The sequence below is a fragment of the Vipera berus genome (assembly GCF_964194415.1).
Source record: "Vipera berus genome assembly, chromosome: 1".
Taxonomy (NCBI): Eukaryota; Metazoa; Chordata; class Lepidosauria; order Squamata; family Viperidae; genus Vipera; species Vipera berus.
Genome location: NC_138202.1, coordinates 240,925,198 through 240,950,309, shown reverse-complemented (window position 1 = coordinate 240,950,309; position 25,112 = coordinate 240,925,198). Strand labels below are relative to the sequence as shown.

General features: G+C 43.0%; 1 protein-coding gene across 1 annotated transcript in view; it reads right to left on the bottom strand.

Annotated features, from left to right (window-relative positions):
* Nucleotides 1–25,112, bottom strand: part of DOP1A (DOP1 leucine zipper like protein A) — a 68,679-nt gene that overhangs the window by 8,530 nt on the left and 35,037 nt on the right. The window contains exons 18-30 of the mRNA XM_081314919.1: nucleotides 22,361–24,356; nucleotides 22,135–22,246; nucleotides 21,241–21,423; nucleotides 19,334–19,459; nucleotides 14,984–15,118; nucleotides 12,308–12,363; nucleotides 11,852–11,956; nucleotides 10,048–10,114; nucleotides 9,005–9,149; nucleotides 8,715–8,794; nucleotides 6,962–7,071; nucleotides 6,505–6,654; nucleotides 827–888 (exon numbers count right to left, since the gene is read on the bottom strand). Coding sequence (XP_081171045.1) covers nucleotides 827–888; nucleotides 6,505–6,654; nucleotides 6,962–7,071; nucleotides 8,715–8,794; nucleotides 9,005–9,149; nucleotides 10,048–10,114; nucleotides 11,852–11,956; nucleotides 12,308–12,363; nucleotides 14,984–15,118; nucleotides 19,334–19,459; nucleotides 21,241–21,423; nucleotides 22,135–22,246; nucleotides 22,361–24,356 — 3,327 coding nt within the window. The remainder of the gene's footprint in view (nucleotides 1–826; nucleotides 889–6,504; nucleotides 6,655–6,961; nucleotides 7,072–8,714; nucleotides 8,795–9,004; nucleotides 9,150–10,047; nucleotides 10,115–11,851; nucleotides 11,957–12,307; nucleotides 12,364–14,983; nucleotides 15,119–19,333; nucleotides 19,460–21,240; nucleotides 21,424–22,134; nucleotides 22,247–22,360; nucleotides 24,357–25,112) is intronic.

Below are 25,112 nucleotides of genomic sequence, written 5' to 3'. Positions count from 1 at the left end.
TCTGCCTCCAAAAGAGGCACCAGGTCATATTTTCGGGGGACGTTTTACTCATCTGCAGCAGTAACAGCCCCACCCAGCAGGTCCACTTCTTCTGGGGCCAAAGGAGCAGCTTCATTCTGCAGCTGCATTCTGGCCTGCATTTTACAGTCAGGCCTTTCTGGAAGGCCTATGCAGCCGAGTACCAAGCTATGGATTCAACCCATAGCTTGGATTCAATCCATAGCTTGGTCCTCGGCTGCAGAGGTCTTGCAGAACCGAGCTATGGATTGAATCCATAGCTCAGTTCTCGGCTGCAGTGGCCTTCCGGAAAGGCCTGTGACTGAGAAATGCAGGCCTGGCTGCAGAAGATGCCACAGAAGAAATGGGTCAGCGAGGAGAGGCCTGGCTGCAAGGTAAGTGGGTGTGGGGCGCGTGGGGCAGATCCACACCCCTACCCCCACCTTAGCTTGATTTTTAAGTGTGTACATCACCACAAAACTAGGGCTTATTTTGGGGGTAGGGTTTATATTAGGGGTAGGCCTTACTTTCAGGGAAACACAGTAGATACTACTGTATTCATGATCTTATATATAAAACAGAATATCAAATACCAGCAATCAAATAGCAGTAATTAACTGGATGGAAATTGTCATAACTTTACAGTGAATACTCAATCAAGTCTTTGCTAACTTTTCAAGGGAAGGAAAATTTGCAGCAACTATCACCACAATACTTGCTTGCTGGCTTAGTTTTGAACTAGACTGTTGCACAAGCCTCAAAGGAGCTAAGCTTCACAGCTCAAACACTAACCGTGGATCTTACACAGAGCAAAAAAGTTAAGACTCACTCATCAAATCTCTAAAAGTAGTTTTGTCGTGTGTCATCAAATTGTCCATAATCGCTCTCCAACTAGAAGAAGAAAAGAGTGATAATTTTTTTTTCTTCATAAAAGCATGGTATTTTACATTTGGTTAAACAAAAAGGAAGGAGGACTGTTACAACTTTCTCTCAGAATTTGGCACTGTGTATCAGAAAAATATATTGGACTGTACAACTGTTAAGGTTAAGCACTAAGCTGCTTCAGCAATCATGAATAGGAGGGATGGTACACAAGTGTACAGGTTGTTCTCAATTTACAACCATTCATTCAGCAACCGTTTGAAGTGACAATGGCACTGAAAAAAGTGACTTACAACTGAACTTTGCAGTTACAACTATTACAGCATCTCCAAGGTCATGTGATCAAAATTTGGGCATTGGCAACTGGCATGTATTTACGATGGTTGCAGTGTTACAGAGTCATGTGACTGCCACATGACCTTCCCTGACAGCTTCCGACAAGCAAAGTCATTGGGGGAAGCTGGATTCACTTAAGAACTGCAAGGATTCACTTACTAACCGTTGCAAAAAAGGTAGTAAAACCAAGCATGACTTCCTTAACGATCATCTTGCTTAGCAGTGGCAACTCTGGTCCCAATTGTGGTTGTAAATTGAAGACTACTTAAGGAAGCCGAAGTCATGACGGTCATAAAACAGGTTACCCACATGACTTAGCTTGATTTTACCACCTTTTTTGAAGCGGTAGTTAAGTGAATGGAGCAGTCATTAAGCGAGCCAATTGTTCGCTATGGGCTGGTTTTGCTGAAAACTGGAAGTAAATGTTGGTTTACAGCAAAAAAATTATTTTTTTTAAGTGTGATCGTGTGACTGTGGGGCATTGCAAAGGGCTGTAAACCTGGACCGGTTGCCAAGCACCTAGGATGTGGTTACGTGACCACAGGGGGGATGTCAGCTGGCCATCGGAGCTTTGGAACCAGCTCATAAGTATCTCTGAGGAGGTTTGTCAACTTCAAATGGTCACTGACCAGTCATACGTTGAGCACTGCCTGTACCCATATAATTTGGCTCACGTTTGAGAAGGGCTGGGGAGATAAATGTGAATCAGCAACAGTCACACACTATCCAAAATAGTAATCCCTGCTACAGAAGAAGGGTGTGGAATGAAGCAGAAATGGGAAAGAGTGTGAGAACTAGAAAGAACTTAACTGTAGAAATTGAAAGAACAGCAATGATTCAGAGCACAGGTTGAAGGCTCCAGGATCACTCCAGAATTTCCAGGCTGGAGAAATACTCCAAGGTCCTAACTACGGTAGCTGCTTCCATTAAAAAAAACCATCTTAAATAGATGAGCAGCTCATCGGAGGGGCGGCGGCGACGATCCCACCGGCTGGAGATTCGATCAGGAGTCAGGGTTGCTATTAGCTGGCAGGCACCGTCCTCGGCGGCGCGGAGCCTCCCTCTCCTCCCGGATGGCGGCAGTGGATTGTGGGCCTGGACATCGGCCTCAGCGGACGTGTTGGTGAATGCCCGGATACTAGATTGCTGCCGGGAATGCCTTTCTCCGCCGCTGGAATATCGTTTGGATTGGTGGGCGGACGCTTGGGGGAGAGAATGTTTTGGCCCTCCCCCCCCAGACTGGCGGCAGTGGCCGGCGACCCGAAGATCGGCAGAGGCCTGGCTTGCTTTCTGTGCTGGCAGGCAGGTACTATGGCTATCTCCATGCCCGGCTGGAATCAAGACCTCCCCATTGACAGACCAGTTTTGCCTGGGACTTGACCGTGGTGGGAGGACGGTCTTGGACTGGTCATTGACCACCTCACTGGTGTGAGACCAGTTGGGGTGGGCTTGGCCCAGGACTCCCTCTTCTCTCCACCCCAGATTGGACTCCTCAGCCGGAGTGAGAGGACGGCTGGGGCTTCCTTTTGATTGCCATCTCAGGTGAGAGCTGAGATGGTCTAGTGGATCGAGAGACATGCCTACTGGATTTAATATTTCATCTGTATAACAATACTCCATCAAACTACCCTTTGGACATATCTGTAACATCTGCCCTATGTGGACATTTTAGTGCTGCATGGTTTGTTTCCATTATTCCGAAGCTGATCTGTATGCCCTCAGGGGGGTTTCTCCCTCCTGGGCGCGACCTACCGCCTGTTTCCACACTCCCCTTAATGACGAGCCCAATTGTTGGGACTCCGAGAGGTGGCTGGGCTTAGATAGGGGCCTCGAGCTGAGACGCGCTAAGAGGCCCCTGATACATTTTTTAGCCGGTTATTTTAAAAGGTTAGGGAGGGGGAGGGGTAGGAGGGTGGGGAGGGAATCTTTAACCGGCACTCAGTCTGGGCCTGTTAGGGGTCCTGACGGGACGGGGTTGGGGGAGGTGGCTGCTGGTTCTGTGAATGTTGGGGTGGGGCTTCAAATCCCCACGACGATAGGGAATGGCAGCAGGTGGTTGCACGGAGGGCCATATCAACATCTGGGATCACGCCCCCGCTGTCTCCGAGCGGTGGCGCGCTCCGACCCTCCGGTTAGCACCCTTTTACCCGGGGATGAGGGTGATCAGGTCCCTGAGCTCAGGCTGGTTTATTTTAACGCCAGATCTGTCGTTAACAAGGGGCCCCTCATTCATGATTTGATCGAGGAGGAATGTGCGGATCTGGTGTGCATTACGGAGACTTGGCTGGGCTCGGAGGGAGGGGTGCCTCTGACCGAGTTATGCCCTCCAGGTTTCTGGGTGCTACACCAGCCACGGGCTCAGGGCAGGGGTGGTGGGGTGGCGGTGGTTGTCCGGGAGACTTTATGCCCGCGGGAGGCCACCATTGTCCAGATGGCCGGGAGTGAATCCCTCCTCTTGAGATGTGGTCCTCGGGCTCAGTTGGGCTTGTTGCTCACATACCTGGCGCCCAGCTATGTGGCAACAGCCCTGCCCGAGCTGCTCGACACTCTCTCAGGGTTGGCGGTGGAGTTCCCCAGGCTTATAGTTCTGGGTGACTTCAACCTGCCTTCACTGGGAGGGTCGTCTGAGTTAGTCCGGGAGTTCATGGCCTCCATGACGGCCATGGGCCTGACCCAAGTTATTGAGGGCCCGACTCATGTGGGGGATCATACTCGCGACCTGGTGTTCCTATCTGGACAGTGGCTGGATGATCTGGGAGGGGGTACACCAACTATTGCTCCCGTCATGGTCAGATCATTACCTCCTGCGGCTGGTCTTCTGTTATGCCACCCCCCGCCGCTGGGCTGCGGAACCGACCAGGTGGTTCCGCCCCAGGCGCCTAATGGACCCGGAACGGTTCCAGAGGGCGCTTGGGCCTATACCCATCACCCTTACCCACAGCCCAGTCGATGTCCTGGTGGATGCCTGGGAAAGGGCGGCCGCCGGGGCACTTGACTGTGTTGTACCCTTGCGACCTCTGACCCGGCGCAGATCCCGCTGGGCTCCATGGTTCTCTGCGGAGCTCCGGGAGATGAAGCGTCGGAGACGGGGTCTAGAGAGCGGTTGGAGGTCCAGCCGATCCGAATCTGACCGATTGCAGTTAAGAACCTTTATAAGGTCTTATCTTGCGGCGATAAGGACGGCGAACTCTAACTACTTCGCTGCCCTTATCGCGTCCGCAGATAATCGCCCGGCCGCCCTGTTTAGGGTAACTCGCTCCCTCCTTAATCAGGAGGTGAGGGAGGATCCCTTACGGGGACGAGCCGAGGAGTTTAGTCATCATCTGGCGGACAAAATCGCTCAGATCCGGACCGGTCTGGACTCTGACTGGGCAGAGTCTGATGTGGAGGAATCGGACGGTCTTGAGCATGTTATCTGGACTGAGTTCGATCCTGTTTCCCCTGATGATGTGGACAGGATCATGGGGAGGCTGAGCACCACCACCTGTTTGTTGGATCCGTGCCCCTCCTGGCTAGCTTATGTGGCCCAGGAGGGGACACGAGGCTGGTTCCACGCAGTAATAACTGCTTCTTTGAAGGAGGGTGTCTTCCCTGCCGCCTTGAAGGAGGCGGTGGTGAGACCCCTCCTCAAGAAGCCTGCCCTGGACCCGGCTGTTTTAAACAACTATCGTCCAGTCTCCAACCTTCGCTTTTTGGCGAAGGTTGTTGAGAGTGTGGTGGCGCATCAGCTTCCTCTGTTCCTGGAGGAAACTGATTATCTGGACCCGTACCAATCGGGTTTCAGGCCCGGATACAGCACGGAGACGGCATTGGTCGCGCTGGTGAATGATCTCTGGAAGGCTCGGGACAGGGGTTGCTCCTCTGTCCTGGTCCTATTAGATCTCTCAGCGGCTTTTGATACCATCGACCATGGTATCCTACTGCGGCGTCTCAGGGGGTTGGGAGTGGGAGGCACCGTTTTACGGTGGTTCTCCTCCTATCTCCTGGGCCATTCGCAGTGTTGACGGGAGGGCAGAGATCCGCCCCGAGGCCTCTCATTTGTGGAGTTCCTCAGGGGTTGGTTCTCTCGCCCCTCCTGTTCAACATCTATATGAACCCGCTGGGTGAGATAATTCGTGGTTTCGGGGTGGGGTATCATCAGTACGCTGAGGATACCCAACTTTTTCTTTCCACCCCGAACCAACCCAGCGATGCCCTCGCTGTGATGTCCCGTTGCCTGGAGGCGGTCCAGGTCTGGATGGGGAGAAACAGGCTTCGTCTCAATCCCGCCAAGACTGAGTGGCTGTGCATATCGGCATCTCGGGTCAACCAGACTATTCCATCTCTAACGATGGGGGGTGAGGTGTTACCCCCCGTTGATAGGGCTCGCAACTTGGGCGTCCTCCTGGATTCACGACTCAATTTTGAAGACCATATAGGAGCCGTGACCAGGGGGGCTTTTGCCCAGGTTCGCCTGGTGCGCCAGTTGCGACCCTATCTGGACCGAGATGCCCTACGCACAGTCACTCATGCGCTCGTGACCTCCCGTTTAGACTACTGCAACGCTCTCTACATGGGGCTGCCCTTGAGGAACACTCGGAGGCTTCATTTGGTGCAGAATGCGGCCGCGCGAGTTGTGATGGGGGTTTCCCGATACTCCCATGTAACACCTCTACTCCGCGAGCTGCATTGGCTTCCGGTTGCCCTCCGGGTGAGATTCAAGGTGCTGGTGATGACCTATAAAGCCCTAAATGGCTTGGGTCCGGGATATCTGAGGGAACACCTGCTGCCGGCATCAAGTTCCCTTCGTCCAGTGCGCTCCCACAGGGAGGGTCTTCTCAGGGTGCCACCGGTAAGAGATTGCCGGCGGACGACACCCAGGGATAGGGCCTTCTCAGTGGGGGCGCCTGCCCTTTGGAACCAGCTGCCAGTGGAGCTGAGGACTGCCCCCGACCTCCGTTCATTCCGCCGGGACCTGAAGACCTGGCTCTTCGAGCTCTCTGGCCCAGGCTGAGGATTAATCTTAATTTTAACTGGGGTTTTATTTATGCAGGGACAAATATAATTTTTTAAATTTGTTTTTAACTTTTGTATTTTGGTTTTTTAATCACCCTTCGGGAAAGGGCGGTATATAAATGTAATAAAATAAATAAAATAAATAAATTATTATACTTCCACCAAAACAGGTTTTATAAGTGGATGAGAAAGATGTGCAGGTCATTGGGGGTTTCCGCATATTTGTTTCATAGGAATATTTAATTTTATTTCCCGGATACTAATTTCAAATACGAGCAATGATTCAAGCCTTACTGTTTCACACAAGAAGCATCCATCTGAAAGAAACTGGGATCCATAAAGAGATCGAAAGCTTCTTTCTTCCATGCTCTCCTGGTATACTGATATCCACTCAGACTGCTCAAGAGCTGGACACAGGCTCGATAACTGGGTGCATTATGGGCACTGGAAGGAGAAATCGCCCCACCCCCACATCTCAAGTTACTATAAATACAAAATGTTTCTGTGAAAAATAATCTGAAAACACCAGCTTTACATGAATTCGGAATTATTTTTCCTGATAAAATGGACAGCAGCACCGTCCACTTTGGCTCGTTACTAAAAGCTCCTCCCTCCCCTGGCTTCCCTGCTCCTCTGCTTGTCGTCTTGAGGCCGCATGTGACCTTGTTTGTTTGTTTCTAGATTAGAGGAGCAGGACAAAATATGGGATAAGGGGGACAGTGGGGCTTTCTGTTGTACTCTGCAAAGATACCTGTGGTTGCGAAGATAAGGCACAACGTAGTGCATTATATTTACAAGAAGAGGAATAACTCTTTCCTTCTCATCGCTATAGAAAACCATGTCCAGGAGATGAGCCAAAACCTGAAAGAGAACAGGGAAAACGTCACAACTTTCCTTAGCAACCTACTCATTACTGTTTAAAACATTTTAATTGTTTCAGTAAGATCACAGCAAAGGATGATTTCCAAGATTCTATACACACACACACACACACACACACACACACATGCAGATACTTCAGAATGTGAATTAATCTATAAAGTCATAAATACAAGACAGATGATATAAAAGACTACTTCATTTTCACGTCAATGAATACGCAACCATATACCTACGGGAATGGCGCTGACCTAAATCAGTCTCTAATACAGACATGTCAAACACAAGGCCCGGGGGCAAGATCCGGCCCGCGAAGTGGTTTCATGCGGCCCGCGAAGCCATCCTGGAAACAGTGAGGGAACGGCCCCCACTGCCTTGGCCCTGGCCCAGAGACCCTCCTCCTGCCAGAGACCCTCAGATCTGTCCCACTCCTGCCCAGGCCCCCATAGGCACCCTTGATGCGAACGATGTAGAGCTGGCCATGCCCACCCAGTAGGCCATACGCACTTTAGCCTTGCCCACCCAGTAGGCCACGCCCACCCAGGCCACACCCACCTGGCCCTTTGAAGGCAACCACAATGCTGATGTGGCCCTCAATGAAATTGAGTTTGACACCCCTGCTCTAATATGTACGGGTTTTTTTCTTGCATTGCTCTATAAAGATGAGAATGTACTTACAAAGCTCTGAAATAGAATGTATTGTAAATGCATCTTAGAAAAGATAGCAGATATGTTAAACATCTTGAAAACGTGGAAGATGTAAACAAACTCTCTTTTCCCAATCTATACTTTGGATTCTGCTTCATTAATGACGGTTTGTTGTGCCATCTCAACTACCAAACCATCCTTAACAATAACTTGTCTGGGCTTAAAAATCTAAGCAGGACTGGATTTGGTCAGTTCTTGTCACAGAATAACAGAGCTGGAAGGGACTTTGGAGGTCTTCTAGTCCAATCCATTTCCTTGGGTGAAGACAGAAATGCCAGAGCTGTAGGCTGGACTGGGAAATTACAAAAAATACTAGAAGGCAGAAGTAAGTCACTTCCGACCACTGTTGAGGAAATTACATGGGCATACTCATGAAGCCACCCAAAAGTGAGTTTGAGTCAAAGAAGATTTTACTTTTTTATGATTAGTTTCAATTAAATCAACTTCTTTAAAAGAGAAACAGTTAACTATTAATCACAGTTATAGGACTGACATATTCTAAAATACGTGGAATGAAAAGCATATAAATATCCTAATGACTGTAGAACTAAGCACAATTATCCTTTGGCATAATTTCACACAAAACAAAAAAATGCAGAATTATCTTCATTAATGGCATAAACGCCTTCACATTTCTTCCCCCCCCCACCCTTCTGTTCATAATAATGAAAACGTGAAACATTTGTTTTTGCTCCAGGCTACATCCAAGATCCAAAATGACATAAAAAAGAGAGGTGAAATGAAGGACAGAAAATATTTTCATGTCAATGAATCACAGAATAATTTTGCCTTGAGTCAACATAAAAACCTCTAAGGTCGATTTGGCAGTAAGTAATTGCAATAAAATTCCAAAAAATGTGTAACGTTTTATCTGTTGTTGCATTATGTATAAAATCAAGAACTGCAAAAACACTTACTTCTGACAATAGCGTTAAGGCATGGACGCTAAAAACTGATGGAGTTATGCTTGAGGTTTCCAAAGCCGGAGATAACATATCTAAATTAAACACATGAAAAAGAAAGAAATGCTGTTTGCAAAGATGCAACCACGCCATTCTCACTTTGAACATTGGAAAGGTTTGTACTGGAATTAACCATAGTGATAAGGTTATTTTAATGAACAATGCTCCTGCTCCAAATTATATTTAGTTAAAGCTTTTATAATTCCAGTCAGATATTCAGATGAACAAAGAAAACTAAAAATCACCTTCAACATCAGACTCCAGGTTGTTTCCATCGACCATTATTTTGGGAGAAGGCTTAACCTCTAAATTTCGCCTCAGCCAGGTAGTCTGTTCCAGGGATGAGCCTGCAATTGCCCCAATGGCATCCACTATTTTGTATGTTACATCCTGGGGAGGCGGCAAATAAACAGAAGTAAAAGAAAAGTTCTTATGAATTATATTATGCTCAAAAAAATAAAGGGAACACTTAAACAACACAATGTACTGTATTTAATAGTAGGATGTCTTATATATATAAAGGTAACAGCGTTCTGTGCGCCTTTGGCGTCTAGTCATGCCGGCCACATGACCACGGAGCCGTCCTCGGACAAGCGCTGGCTCTTCAGCTTTGAAACGGAGATGAGCACCGGCCCCTAGAGTTGTATATATATATATATATATATATATATATATATATATATATATATATATATATATATATATATATATATATATATATATATATATATATATATATATCTATATATATATCTATATATATATATATATATATATATATATATATATATATATATATATATATATATATCTTTGATATCTTTCTCTCTCCTTCAAAAGTAATGAATAGTGTAGTGAGACAATACTGTCCTGTGTGGAATGCCATTATGTGCTGGCTGGTGAGTGTCTGAAACTCTCTAAAGAAAACCAACTCAATATGTTGTGAAAACCTACTTTGCGACAGAGTAAACTAGAAATATACATAAACCTGAGACTTTGACAATGTCATTGACACATTTCATTTTCTGGAACAAAAAAAACCCAACTGGCGTATGAAATTGAATCAAGTGCAAAAAGTCAACATCAGCATAGCATGCATGTTATGACAGAAGATAGCTGTTTTGAAAAGGAGAACCCAACAGTGATTCAGGATTTAAAAAGTGTCAGTAAAATAAAACAGGGTGAGAAAAAGAAAACAAGCATTTTCTTGGTAATCAGCATGCATTCTTTACATTCTTTTTCATATCATACTTGAATTCAATAATCACTGTTTTTATAGATTTCTTACCTGCAGATCTCTCTGGTCTTTCTTATTATCCAGATTTGGATTTTTCATAATAAACTCATTTAACACACTTTAAAAGAACAAGAAAGAAAAAGGAAAACATAAACTTCTTGCTTCAGTTTTAGAAAGAGGGATTTCAAGAGAAGAGAGGTTTCAGAAGCCTATGAATAGAGGGGAAGGCTTGTGGAAAAACAGCAAGGGTTAAGCCAAAGATCATATTTACAGCCTTTCAGATTCCACACTTGGACATCCTAAGAAGTTATATCCTAAGAAAAGTTGCTGGGATTTATTTTAACAATAAATGTGGGGTATACATTTTTATAATTTAATCCAGTGCTTCTCAACCTTTTCTTCACTACAGACCCCCTTTAAATACCTTTTGTGGCCACGGACCATGGCCACCGATCATCAAGACTTAAGATTTAAATAACATTTCTTCAAGTCGTTGTGGATCCCTTGTGACGACACTGGAGGCCCAAAGGGGTCCACGGACTACAGGTTGAGAATCACTGACTTAATCAGTTTATTAAATACATTTTAGGAGCTCTTCTTTGTCTGAAGGCTCCTGAAAAATTACAGTTGAGAATTGGAAAAGCTTTAAAAGAGAAGAGAATGGGCATGGGCATGACAATACGAAAATTCACCAAAAATGTAACTTGGTCTCCTCTATATACAGGGATGAACTACTTGTGGCTCCCTGCAGCCCTAAACTACTGTACAGATATTCTAAAACATTTTATGACATAAAAATAATCATAAAGTATTTTTTGACGTAATACAAAACGTAATAAAAAAATTGCTGATGTTTGATTGAGCATGGGCTACTTTCAAGGCAGATACATATCTCTGAATATGAAGGGTCCTTGGTGCTCTCTCAGCTTGCTTATTTTCTTGCAGATGTTTCATTACCCAAACTAGGTAACATCATCATGTTACTTAGTTTGGGTGATAAAGGCTGCAAGAAAATAAGCAAGCTTGGAGAGCACCAAGGACCCCTCATTTCAACCGTGAGCTACAAATTTTCTCCTTTATTGATCTCTGAACATCTTCTTGAATTTTCAAAACTTTTCAAGTACATTAGAAGCTCTGCCATTGTTGAAGAAGCATTGGGGAATTCAATAAGGAAATATCTCTGAAAACAGTTACCCAATGAAGCATGGTTTGCCTAGTATAGAGTAAAAATTGGCAAGTTTCGCCATGAAAACAGATTACCCTTTGAATGATAAAAAAATACCCTGAGAATAATTGGCCCTAAAAGTGTTACTTTCTCTCGCCTGAGCAATTCTAAAAAATGCTGCTACATCCATTATTATCAGACAACAGACTTATTTCTCCAAGGTTGTGAGGTCTGATGAAAGTGCTTTCGTTCTTCACACCTTTAGGCAAAGTTTGAAACTGATTGAAATTTGGGTTCAAAGAGCCGGTCTTTAATCAATTCTGACTAGCACTATTTTGGGTTTCTGCACGCTGCTATGACAAATGCTATCAGCTCATATTTAAACTCATGGTTTAAACTGAAGCGAAGGGAATAGCAAGATGCAGCCGTGCCACTCTCATTGAACATTTGGGAAGTCCATATTAGAGTTAACCATAGGGATAAGGTTATCCATGAGATTTGCAAGATTTCAAATGTCTTGAAAGTTTCTAGTCTTCCTCACAACCAGAAGGCTAAAAACTGTCCTCAAGATTAAGTAGCGGTCTAATTTTTCAATACAAAAGTCCAACATTTCTAATAGTTAACCTTTTCCTGGCATTTTTCCAAAAGGGAAAAAAAATTGACTCTGCCTATGGTCACAGAATGACTCACCCAAGTATTAGAAACTGCCCTGGGGCTGGAAGGCCGAGTGGTATGGAATCCTTTAGGAGCAGCAGCAAAGAGGCCCAGCTGTCTACTAAATTGGAGACTGGGATTCTAGAGGAAATAAAAAGTCACGTAATCCTATATCCAAATGATTTTCATTATTATTGTTTAGAAGGGCTGTCTAGGATTGAGTAAATGAAATGATGTTGCCATACTTCTAAGTGTAAAAAGTCAGCATACAGAACTAGGAAGGAAAACATGAAATTCCTTAGTCGAATGGAAGTTTTGATTTTTAAGCAAGTGTCTCATTCTCCAAAATCTGGAATTCTGCAGCTCAATTCCTTCTGTATCCCTTTAATCCAATGTCTCAGAATTCTCTGACCTTAACAGAACTGTTGTGCAAATGGGACCTTCTATAATAACTTGATACTATCGAAAGGGATGTTAGAATAGAAAACCTACCTCTGGATGTACGCAAAGAAAAACTGCAACATGCAGACTTCCAATGAAAGATGCTTCTAGAAAGATTTTTGTTAAAAAGAAAAAAGTTAAGAAATACACATTATTGTTCAGGTCTACAAGTAGCTGTCAATTCTGTAATTAAAAGGTAACTCATTTTGCTGTGACTTTTTTTAAAATCCGCACAACTTTGTCCCATTTGAATGGAAGAAAATATGTGATCAATTATGAATATTCACAAGATATTTTTTCCCTTAGTTTCCTCTTTTTCTGGAGCTGGAACATTTATTTATTTATTTATTTTATTTTATTGCATTTATATACCGCCCTTTCCCTGAGGACTCAGGGCGGTTTACAGGGAGTTAAAAATCAAACATACAAAAGTTAAAAGCCAAGTTAAAGCCAAGTTAAAGCCAAGTTAAAAGCCAAGTTAAAAACATTAATTTTGTCTACAGAAAACTGCGTTTAGAAAGCCATGTATTCTTTCAAAAACAATTTTCTCAGGAGAAAGGCAAATGGAGAATTATACCTGTTAAGAGAGCAGGAGTTTTATGAAAACTGGAAGAAGACGAGCCATGTTCATCACAAAATAATATGTTTTTAAAATAATAGCCATTATGATTGCAAAACACAAAAACAATTGGTTCTTTATGCTTCATTAATGCAGTTTTAATGCAACGAACAGTAGCTACAATAGCAATTAAACTGATTAATTAAAACAATTAAGCTAATATAAAGTTTAATTAAAGTCATTTTCATGCATGTATGTGTATAAATAATCCTCATTTAACAGTAATTGGGACTGGAATTTCCATTGCTAAGCGACGCAGTTGTAAAGAGTGATGTCACATGACCATGACTGCTTAGCAATGGCTGTTCCGATTTGCTGATTAAGCAAATCACAGGTCATTAAGCAAGGACCTCACATTATCGCAACATCTGACTTCCTGCTGGCTTGCCCACTGACTTTGCTTGTGGAAAGCTGGCAGGGAAGATATCAAAATTGCAACCATATGGCCATAGGATGCTGTGGTGTCAGAAATCTGCCAACACCCAGATTGTAATCTTGTGACCGCAGGGGTATTGTGACAGCTGGAACTTCAAGAGCTGATTGTAATTATCACTTGTCAGTGGTGTCATAAATTCAAACAATAACAGAATGAGAGATCATTAACCAAGGACAATCTGTGTAAGTATATGGCAACTGAGTATCTGCACAGGGGTGAGGGGCGAAAGTTGTAGATGAATAATTACTACTTGTGTATATACTCATTCAGAATCAGTTAAAACAGAACCAAAAACAGTGCTTGATTTAACCAGAAGGAAAGCTCTTACCACAAATTTCTAACACAGTATGGCCATTCTTGCGACAAGAGAAAAGTCTATCCAGTTCCTTTATTTAAATAATTATTTAACTTAATTGGAAAGTAGTCCTTGTTTAGAGACTACCTCAAGACAGTGACTGTTTACAATTACAACAGTGATGAAAAAGTTACTTTGCCACCAATGCCCACATTTATGAGCTTGCGGCATCTCTCAGTCAGATGCTCACCAATACAGTTAGTACCTTATTCTGTGCCTGATCTGTTACTTTCTACCTCCCCAACTTGCACAGCAGAGAAATTGCCTAAACAAGTGATCTCTTCCTGAGCTGCTTTTCTCCACATTATAGTACAGGGGTCTTCAAACTTGGCTCTTTTATGACTTGTGGACCAACTCCCAGAATTCCTCAGCCAGGCATGCTGGCTGAGGAATTCTGGGAGTCGAAGTCCACAAGTCATAAAAGGGCCAAGCTTGAAGATCCCTGTTATAGTGCAATCCTAGAAAGTGCTAACAAGATAACAAGATCAGTTGTGACCTTAATTAGCTGGTTAGAATTCTCCTAGCTGCTGCCTGAAGTTAACAAGACTCTAATCAGTTTCACATTAAAGCAGGGGTGTCAAACTGCTGGCCCACGGGCCGGAAGTGTCATGCAGAAGCCACGCCTGCCCCATTTCTGGCAATGGCAAAACCATCCCGATACGTTGCACGACGTCACGTGACGTCGCAAGTTTGACATGTCTGCATTAAAGGCTTTAGTTTTCCTCTAAAGCAGCTTGTAGCTGGCAACCAGAAGCCCATTAGGCAAACAGCCGTGCTGGCACATTCCTTATGATGTGCATTCCTCACTGTGTGCCTGCTACTCTCTTGCAATCCTTTCCTCTCCAATGAATGTTAACTACAAACAGCAAGTCTGGGCATTCCAAAGGGTAGGAAAGGGGGCTCTAAGTTTTGCCCTTTTATCCAGCTTCCTTATGAGTAGAGTTATGGAAACCTTCCCTGGTCTTTGGACTCACCCAGATACTTGGGGTTGCATCCTCCTGATGCTGTAAAGCAGGCATGTCAAACTCACGATGTCACGTGATGTCGCGTGACATATCGCGACTATTTCCCCATTGCCGGCAATGGGGTGGACATGGTTTCAGCGTGACGCATCCGGCCCATGGGCCGGCAGATGGACATGCCTGCTGTAAAGCAAAGTTGAAGTAAAAGCCTAGGCACAGTTGCAAACACACAAATCTTCACTTAATGACCATTTTGCTTAACTACTGAGTCACAAGTCCCAACTGTGGTTGCTACATGAGGACTACCTGTACTTAAACTGTGTGAACCATTAAAATATTGTTATTGGTGTCATACTTTGTCCTTGGCAATAGCTGGTGGTTGCTTTAAGACTTCTTTCACTGTTTGCATTACAGTTTCAGTTCTCATAACACTGATGGAACGAACCAACTCCACTAGCAGCAGCTGCTCTTCACTGGCACTAGGAATCACCTGATAAGTAAAATCACATTACTGGCATTGAATCTCAGAGAGTCAAATCATTTCAAAGTCACTTATAAGTATTAGGCTGCAACCATATGCCATCTTACATTGGTATAAACGCTGCTGGTATGTAGCATTGCATCAATGGCAGAATTAGCATTTTCAGACCACTTGGATTAAAACAAAGAACTATACATTAATTTTAAAAACATTGGATATTTGTTCATATAGCCAAATTGGCTGTATTATTTCTACACACCTATATATAACACTTTCCTTTTGGGATAAGCAACACATGAACATGGTGGGATTAATATAAGTGATGAAATTTTTGGCATAAGATAAGAAAAAGAAAAGTACAGAGTTAAATCTGTCTAATACCAACATTCTTTATTATATGTATATAAATATATCATTCTATCCTTTCTTCCATCTCATATACGGTATGTAGTATTGTATATGTTGCTTTTTGTTCTTTAAACTTTTTGCTTCTTTCCCCCCCCCCCCAGATCTCATCAACTCCATCAAACCAGGATTTTTTTCAGCCTTCCCCTTCTTCTGTACCCAGTCATTCCGCCTTATATTTGTTTTGCCTTATTAGTCCTTATTAGTTCACATTTATTTTGGCCAAAGCACAACACATTTCCTATATAGTAAGTCCTTCTCTTTTAAATTCAGCCTTCGTTTCTTCAGTGCTTATTCATTCATATTCTTTGACTTGTTTAATTATGCACACTCAATTACAGCGAAAAACTCAATTATGAAAATTATGTAAATGATATGTGCTAATTTTGCAATTACACAAACGACATAAATTACAGCAAATGAACATATTTAGGGCACATCTATCCCTTACTGGGGTGGTGGTGAAGTCTGAACAAAAATCTGATATTTGCTGTGTAGAGCAGTGTTTCTCAACCTGGGCTACTTGAAGCTGTGTAGACTTCAGCTCCCAGAATTCCACAACCAGCAGGGTCGTAAAATGAGGCAAAACTCACTTAACAACAATACAAATGTTGAGCTCAACTGTGGTCATAAGTCAAGGACTACCTGTATCACTTTTCAAATCCATACTCCTTCTGTCATACTTCATAAAATTCACAGAGGTTCTTAGCCAACAACACAGTATCAGCTGAATGCCAAAGTAAACCCACTTTCATGCTCCCCATCAACATTTTTCTAGTGACACCACAAGCACTCTTTTTATATTTTCTATAAAAGCATTAAGCAATCAAGGCTATTTCATACATACTTTTCTTACTGTCTGCTGAGTGTTGTGCTATTTGCTAATATTTCATTCATTCTCACAAATGCATTACTTCCATCGTACACCACCGTTAAACCAACCTTCAACTCTAGTTTTACTCAAAATATTTCATAATTCTACTCTTTTCACTTTATTGTAATACTTTCTCTAAACCAAGTGTATAATTAACTTTCTTACATGCACGCATTTTTATTGATTTATTTAAAACTGGTTATTCTATACATTCATTTGCCAGCAGAAGCCAGCACTTTACTTTCCAAACACAGTAGGGATTTTGTGAAACACCTTCCCAAACACAATTAACAAACAAATAAATCTACGGCTTCTGCAACTCTTGCTTCCTTTCCCTTTGTGCAGGAGAACAACCAGGGCATTCTTCCAATCCTCAGATGCATTTTTCATGCACATCTTGCTCATCTACTCCACACGCAAACCACACCCTTATTGTACAATCCATTCAGTAACACCATCTATTTCTTCAGTTTACTATTTTTCAACACTTTCACAGCATTGTTTTCTTTTTGTTTTTTCAACAATACCACTTATAGCATTCATTTTTTCCTCCATACTCCAACATATCACTGTTATTCCAATATAAATCTTCTAAAATATTCCTTCCAACATCTGTCATTCCAATTTTCATGTTGAATTGTTTGACGCTTTTATTTTTAAATTTGGTTCACTCCTCTAGAGGTTCCCTGCTCAACCCTTTTCACCCAAAATGAATGTGTTATTCCATCAAAATAACTCTGTATTTTGTCTTTACTTTAATCTCTGGCTCGCTTTTTGTGTGCATGTTTGCAACTTTTTCTTTAAACACACTTTATACCAGGGGTCCTCAACCTTGGTAACTTTAAGACTTGTGAACTTCAAAGCTGGCTGAGGAATTCTGGGAGTTGAAGTCTACAAGTCTTAAAGTTGCCAAGGCTGAGGACCCCTGCTTTACACAACACTTTCCTTTCATACTCATTTTTTGGAGCAGTCATTCTCTTACATTCATTTTTCTCACTTGCAGTCTTTTTTCTATTTTCTTGTTCCACCAGGCAGCCAATTTTATCTTTCTCTTTATAGCAGGGGTGTTAAACTGCCGGCCCCGCGGGCCAGTTCCATCATGTGGAGGCCATACCCACCCTAGCTCGGGCAACGCAAGAAAAGTCATGATACGTCATGACACGTCACGTGACGCGGCAAGTTTGACACCCTTGCTCTTTAGCATAACTTCATTCATTTCTGTGGCATTCCGTAATAGAATTCCCTTTATTCTGTATGTCTAGTGGCAGTTTGCAACTTTGTAGATTTCTTCAGACTGGCTGTCACTGACTACCTCAAGGTATCCTGACATTTCTCAAGTCATAAAAAGTGGAAAGAATTTTCCTTTTTTTTTTAATGATGCAAAACCACTGGAAGCAAATACTTGTTGAAGGCAAGAAGTGGCATCACCCTAGCTGTCTGGGTCGAGTGGTATAGACCAGGGATCATTCGTGGTTTCGGGGTGGGGTATCATCAGTATTTATTTATTTATTTTATTTCCATTTATATCCCGCCCTTCTCCGAAGACTCAGGGCGGCTTACAAGCTTAGCCCAACTTTTTTTTTTCCCTCCACCCCGAACCAACCAGTGATGCCCTCGCCATGATGTCCCGTTGCCTGGAGGCAGTCCGGGTCTGGATGGGGAGAAACAGGCTTCGTTTCAATCCTGCCAAGACTGAGTGGCTGTGCATACCGGCATCTCGGGTTAACCAGACTATTCCATCTTTAACGATGGGGGGTGAGGTGTTACCCCCCCCCCGTTGATAGGGCTCGCAACTTGGGCGTCCTTCTGGATTCATGGCTCAGTTTTGAAGATCACATAGGAGCCGTGACCAGGGGGGCTTTTGCCCAGGTTCGCCTGGTGCGCCAGTTGCAACCCTACCTGGACCGAGATGCCCTATGCACAGTCACTCATGCACTCGTGACCTCCCGTTTAGACTACTGCAACGCTCTCTACATGGGGCTGCCCTTGAGGAACACTTGGAGGCTTCAGCTGGTGCAGAATGCGGCCGCGCGAGTTGTGATGGGGGTTCCCCGATACTCCCATGTAACACCTCTACTCTGCGAGCTGCATTGGCTTCCGGTTGCCCTCTGGGCGAGATTCAAGGTGCTGGTGATGACCTATAAAGCCCTAAATGGCTTGGGTCCGGGATATCTGAGGGAACACCTGCTGCTGGCATCAAGTTCCCTTCGTCCTGTGCGCTCCCACAGGGAGGGCCTTCTCAGGGTGCCACCGGTAAAAGATTGCCGGCGGATAACACCCAGGGGGAGGGCCTTCTCTGTGGGTGTGCCTGCCCTCTGGAACCAGCTGCCCGTGGAGCTTAGGACTGCCCCCGACCTTCGTTCATTTCGCCGGGACCTGAAGACCTGGCTCTTCGAGCTTTCCGGCCCAGGCTGAGGGTTTTAATTGGGGTTTTTATATTTCTTCAGGGATTTAATTTAATCTTTTAAAATTGTTTTTAATTTTTGTATCGTTGTTTTAAGTACCCTGTAAACCGCCCTGAGTCCTACGGGAAAGGGCGGTATATAAATTCAATAAAATTCAAAAATTCAAATTCAAATCTCCAAACTTGGCAAATTTAAGACTTGTGGGCTTCAACTCTAACAGCCATGCTGGCTGAGGAATTCTGGGAGTTGAAGTCCAGAAGTCATAAAACTGCCAAATTTGTAGGCCCCTGGTATAGACCTAGTGAGGAGAAGGAACTTTACTGTTATGCATTTGATTGTATTCAATAGCTGCAATCCTAACATCAGTTCAGTGAACCCCATCAGATTCATAGTTTCATACCCAGAGATCAAAAACAATGTTTATTTTAGTATGGCACAGTATCTCAATCTGCAGATTACTAAGCTAAATAAGCCTATTAGATAAAACTTAGGAAACTCCTAAGTTGAACTCATTTTAAACAAATCCATCAGTTAACATACCTTAGTCCTTGAAGCTAGTTTATTTTGCTTCCTTTCATTCCACACAAATGCAATAGCTGCCATGAAGTGAACACCATGGTTCATTGAAATTGGACCAAGCAATTCAAGAATTTGCTGCCTTAAATTCTGTAACACATAAAATACACTGAATTTCAAACAAAACGAAACAAGAACCTAACAGCTTATCCAGAGCAATATACAATTATACAATGAAAGAAAATACTGAAAAACGTAACTTGGACCATTTCTTTGTTGGAACATGGGAGAGGAAAATATTTTAGAGCAAGCTATTTCTGCGCACTATTTTTTAGAAAGTCTTGAATTCTTTATTGCTATGCAACTCTGATGAAGTTGTGCCTCCTGAAAATTTCAAGTGCCTCCTGAAAATATACTTAAGAAAATGTAACCATGATGTGTCACGAAGTCTTAATGATCAATCATGTTCTACAGTTAGAAATAAACCAGGATCAGAAAGAAGATAGTTGGCAATATGTTTGCATTACAATTTGATATGGCACCTAAAGAAATAATAGCCACTGCTATTTGCTCCTATAAAATAGAAAAGACACTACGAGAAAGTAGAAGTTGTACAAGAGGGTGAAAACCATGGTTTGGCAGAGGTTTCATACTCAAATCATTTTTGTATTGGTAAAGTATGGTCAACACAAAGTTACAGTTTGGTGAAATGTTTGAGGGATCCTTAGTGCTCCTTGAGCTTGGTTGTTGTCTTGCACACATTTCGTTACCAAAACTATGTAACGTCATCACTGCTAGTCCTGATGATGTTACCTAGTTTAGGTAATGAAACGTCTGCAAGAAAACAACCAAGTTCAGAGATCACCAAGGACCCCTCATTTCAACCTCAAGCTACAAATCTTTTATTGGTGAAATTTCTCAGTGGCATTTTTGCGTATATATTTGTAGCACTTAAAACATAAGTACTTTATATGGAACCAAGGGAAGTTTTGGCGATAGTGGTTATTAGATCAAATATACGTATTCAAGCCTACTATGGGTCTACTGCAGACATGTCAAACACAAGGCCCGGGGGCCAGATCCGGCCCGCGAAGTGGTTTCATGTGGCCCGCGAAGCCATCCTGGAAACAGTGAGGAAATGGCCCCCGCTGCCTTGGCCCTGGCCCAGAGACCCTCCTCCTGCCAGAGACCCTCAGATCTGTCCCACTCCTGCCCAGGCCCCCATAGGCACCCTTGATGTGAACGATATAGAGCTGGCCACGCCCACCCAGTAGGCCATACGCACTCTAGCCACGCCCACCCAGTAGGCCACGCCCACCCTGGCCATACCCACCCGGCCCCCTGAGGGCAACCGCAATGCTGATGCGGCCCTCAATGAAATTGAGTTTGACACCCCTGGTCTACTATGTAGGATATCGTAAGAAGTAATATCCATGTTGCAACTGTTTTAGAAATGAAAAACAAAAAACAAAACAACAACCCAGTATTGGATCATCTGGTAGTAAAAGGTCTTCTCTTATACATACATAAAACTATATGGTATCGTATACAGACATTAGACTGTTTTCTGGAAGAAAGATTAAATATTGTAATCCTGTCAAGATCCTGGCACTGATTATTCAAGGATTAAAAATAAAATATGTGTGTGCCTTCAAGGTAGGTTTTTGACTCCTGGTGAGCATTTGGAGAAGTCCCTGGAGTTTTCCTGACAAGATTTTTCAGAAGTTGTTTGCCCCCTTGGCTTTCTTCCTAGAGCTGAGAGTGACTCTTCTAGAGTCGTTCAGGCATCTTTGCACTGAGTTCTAGCCCCAGAACTTCCTGTCTGCATTCAGACATTTTAACCAGTATATCAAACTGACTCTGTTATTCAAGTATTACATACACTAGTAAAAAAACCCAATCATTTGTACACATAACTCTGGTGTTCTAACCTTTGTTGATCCAAGATTAATTGTGGTTACAGATGCAGCTGCAGCAGCAACGGTTTTCTCTGAAGAGTCTGCCTGGTACAGAATGCTCCACAAAAGTGTGACAGAGGACATGATAATGTGAAGGATAGACAAGATACCACTGCGTGCTTCAAACATGTGCTTCTGATCTACATTAACCAGAAGCTAGTAACAAGAAAGATGAAAACATAATCAATTATCGTTAGGGACATTAATTTACAGGAATCCTGTCCCCTTTTCGCATTCTCTTCCCACCTGGTTTTTCTCCCCATTTTGTTTTAGGCAGCATTATACTATCATTGAATTATATGCTAACCAGTATTATTTTCCTACCAGTTTGTAACAAACTTTGAAAGTAGCTTCAAGATCTGATGGGATACAGATGCAATCCTAACAATATCTTTTATCAAGTTTAAATTGCAAAATGAAGTACTTCCTCCAAGTCAAAACAGATTTTATCAAGAGAAAACATGTCTTATCTAATTTACTGAAATTCTGGGTTCAGTTTCAATTAAAGTTAGAAATTGGGTTCAGCAGTTCCAAAACCGAGTGTCTCAAATTCTGTAAAGAGTGCTTTAATATCCAACTGTATTCATAACATTATACTATTTTTACCCAAAATGTAAATGAAAATTGCTCTTGTAGCATTAGGCGTGAGATCAAGATCTTGCAAAGTAGTAATAAATTGCACATGCATTATCGAGTTCAGAATATGCCAAATAATGTTCTCTGTTTCAAGAGTTATTCCTTAGGGTCAATGGACCGGCTGCACAATGCACAGGTTGAAACAAGCTATTAGCTGGGGCAGAGGACAAATAAGAACACACTGATAGCTGGGGGGAAAAAAACTAATTGAAAAATCTAAAAAAGGTTTACCTGATGATACTGCGTGGATGGGTCAAGTAAACAATAATGAATAATTGTTGTGATACCTTCCAAAAGAGTAAGCATCATGTCTGGTGGAGTAACCGACACCCTCCAAAGAGGCCTAAAAACAACAACGAATCTGTTGCAATTTTGTAATGCGCTTACAAATTTCCCTTTTTTTAAAAAAAAGAAAAGAAAAAATGCCAAGAGAAACAAGACAAAGCGAAATACATGCCTACTGTCAGACAAGCCCATTTCATATCTGTATTGCTGAATCAGATTATCCAGGTTCCTGCAAAGCTGTAGGGTCACCGAAACCACCACTCTCTGGAGCACCTTTCCCATGTAAGGTAGAGAAGCAGTGATTAACCCTATCCACTGGGGATGCATCTTACAGGCACAATGCTGGTGTAAGGCTCTTATCACCGCACAAAGAAACATGCCTTGGGAGGTTATGGGCTGGGAGTGTAAATATTGAAGGGAACCCATGGGCTGTTGAGGACTGACGTGCTCCAAGTCGGTTACCACAAAATCGAAACCCGTCTCGTTCTCCTCAGGCACAGTCATCACTCTGTGCTCCAGAACGATGAGCCGCTGGAGGACTTTCAAAAGCTGTGACTGGAGAGTGCTGCCGTTATCCAACTCGTCCTCGGAGAAGTTGATAAGATTGTCTTCGGAGAAACCTTCTTCAACAGCCCCGATATTTTTTCCTGCAGTCTTCTCGCTGTGCCACTTCTGGACGCTGAAGATGGAGGACAACAAGCAATGCAGAATCACCTTCTGGACCTTGCATTTGGACAGCATGTCCGAAATGAAACTGGGAAAGCCCTTTGTAGAGCTCTCCACCACTTTTGCCAGCTCGGCAAAAAGAAGGGACAAGATTTCGATGCTTATCATTTGCATGTTACGATTCCCTATCAGGTCCTGCGAAGACACCTTGACGTGGGACGGGTAGTGGCTCCTCGTGTAATACAAGCACAAAGAGATGAGGATCTCGATATACATGGAACTTCGAAAACTGTGGTTTGAGTCTATTGGGATATGGCTATAAAAGTCTTTGCCCATGACCGAAATGCGATGCCTGGCCAGAAGATTCTGAAGTAAGGAAAGCTGGGGGGTATAGGCGTTATTGACACTGGTGGTAGAAATGGCATTTACGAAAGCAGAAGGGCTGGTTTTCAAGATAGCTTTAATGGCGGAGAAAGAATACAGGGTCCTTGAGGAGTCATATACTTGGAGGTACAACAAAACGTGTTGATATAAAGGATGTATATTAAAATGGGGAGATTTCCGCGCCCCCGGTGACCCCGCATCACTCTCAATTTCTGAGATTTCGCCCTCTCCGCAGCTGTACCAATTTTCCAAGTCGAGGCCGTCGCTGAAGAAAACACTGCTTTGCTTCAGCTTCTCCGCTTGTGCTTTCTTCTTTTCTTCATCTTTCCTTTTCGCGATTTTGACTTTGGGCTTTGCTCCCGGATGTTTACCAGATTCTTTCACGATGGTTTCCTTTTCTGACATTTTTTCAGGCAATTTCCCTTTGAAACTGAATTGGATGCTACTGTGACTCCGCTGCCTTGACTTTTCTTCCGCCGGAGTGAACGTTTGGTCGCTGAGAGACTGCTGGCTTATTGAGATGCAGGGTGATGAGCTGTTTCTGGAGATTTCATTAGAAATGCTTTCAAGTCCAGTTTCAGATGAGACAGATAATAGCTGAGTACTGTCATTGCTAAGCAAACTACTCTGACTGTCCAGAAGGTTTGGCTCTTCGCGTTTGGAGCCCTCTTCGGTGGGACCTAAAGTATTTAATGTAGTTGAAGTATCTTCAGGATATACATCTTGGTCTGACTGTGCAAGCTCATTGACTACCTTGCAGATCAGGTCAAGGACCACTTGCTGTATTATTTCCTCTAATGGATCTCCTTTCAAATGTTGAGAACTATCCGGTGCAATCAGGCTTTCAGGTTCTGCTTCATAGCTGAGGTTATCCCCAGCAGATGACTGGGAGCAGCCAGAGTCTGAACTTTGCATGATTTCTATCTGATTATCAGGAAGGTCAAAATCAGACGCAGCCAAAGGAATAGTTTCACTGCTAGTGCTCAGGAGAGAGATCCTGTCACTTAAAGGGTTGACTGTGAGACTAAAATTCTCCATTTCGTCTAAACCCAGCTGCTTTTCGGGGTTCTCTTTAGTTGACATCCCTGGTTCTTGACCCGATGGTATTGTGGCAAACGCTTAACAAAAAAGGAAAACAAGTTGTTATGAGTATTTTTCTTATTTGGATGGCCATTCAGAAGTTATTAGCATACATCATACAATCCCCTTTTCTGCAAGACATCTTTAATCTGTCTTGCTTAAACTAACTGACGTAAACTGAAAAGTTAACGTGCAATATGAGCCTAACAGGAATCTGTTTAACTTATACTAAAGTAGGTGTTTTGAGTCCAGAGTAAAACTCTGTTGACAAATTCAAGTATTACAGTAGGGACAATATCAGTGTTCATTTCTGAAATGAAAGAGAAATCCTTGATTGCTGCGGATGTAGGAAAGATCTGTAGAACTTTGGATCTAACATTCCTTTAAAAATTAGATAATATCCAACATAACAAGAGAAAATCCACAGAAAACTGTCAGTGTGAAGAGCGAATGAAAGAATATTGCATTATAATCGGTATTATTTTTATATTATCATACTTGCATCTACACACTTTTGGCAGGTCACCCTGTAGTAATTTTTAACTCAGGATAACCAGAATGTTCAAGTTATATAATTATATAACAGTCGATATAGAAAACAATACAACAAAATGAATACACTAATGTAAAACTAAAAAAACCTACGATACAAAATGTTATTAAACATAGTAGAAAATATAAAATGTTTATTTATGCTAAAGGTAAAGGTAAAGTTTCCCCCGCACATGCGTGCTAGTCGTTTCCGACTCTAGGGGCCGGTGCTCATCTCCGTTTCATAGCCGAAGAGCCAGCGT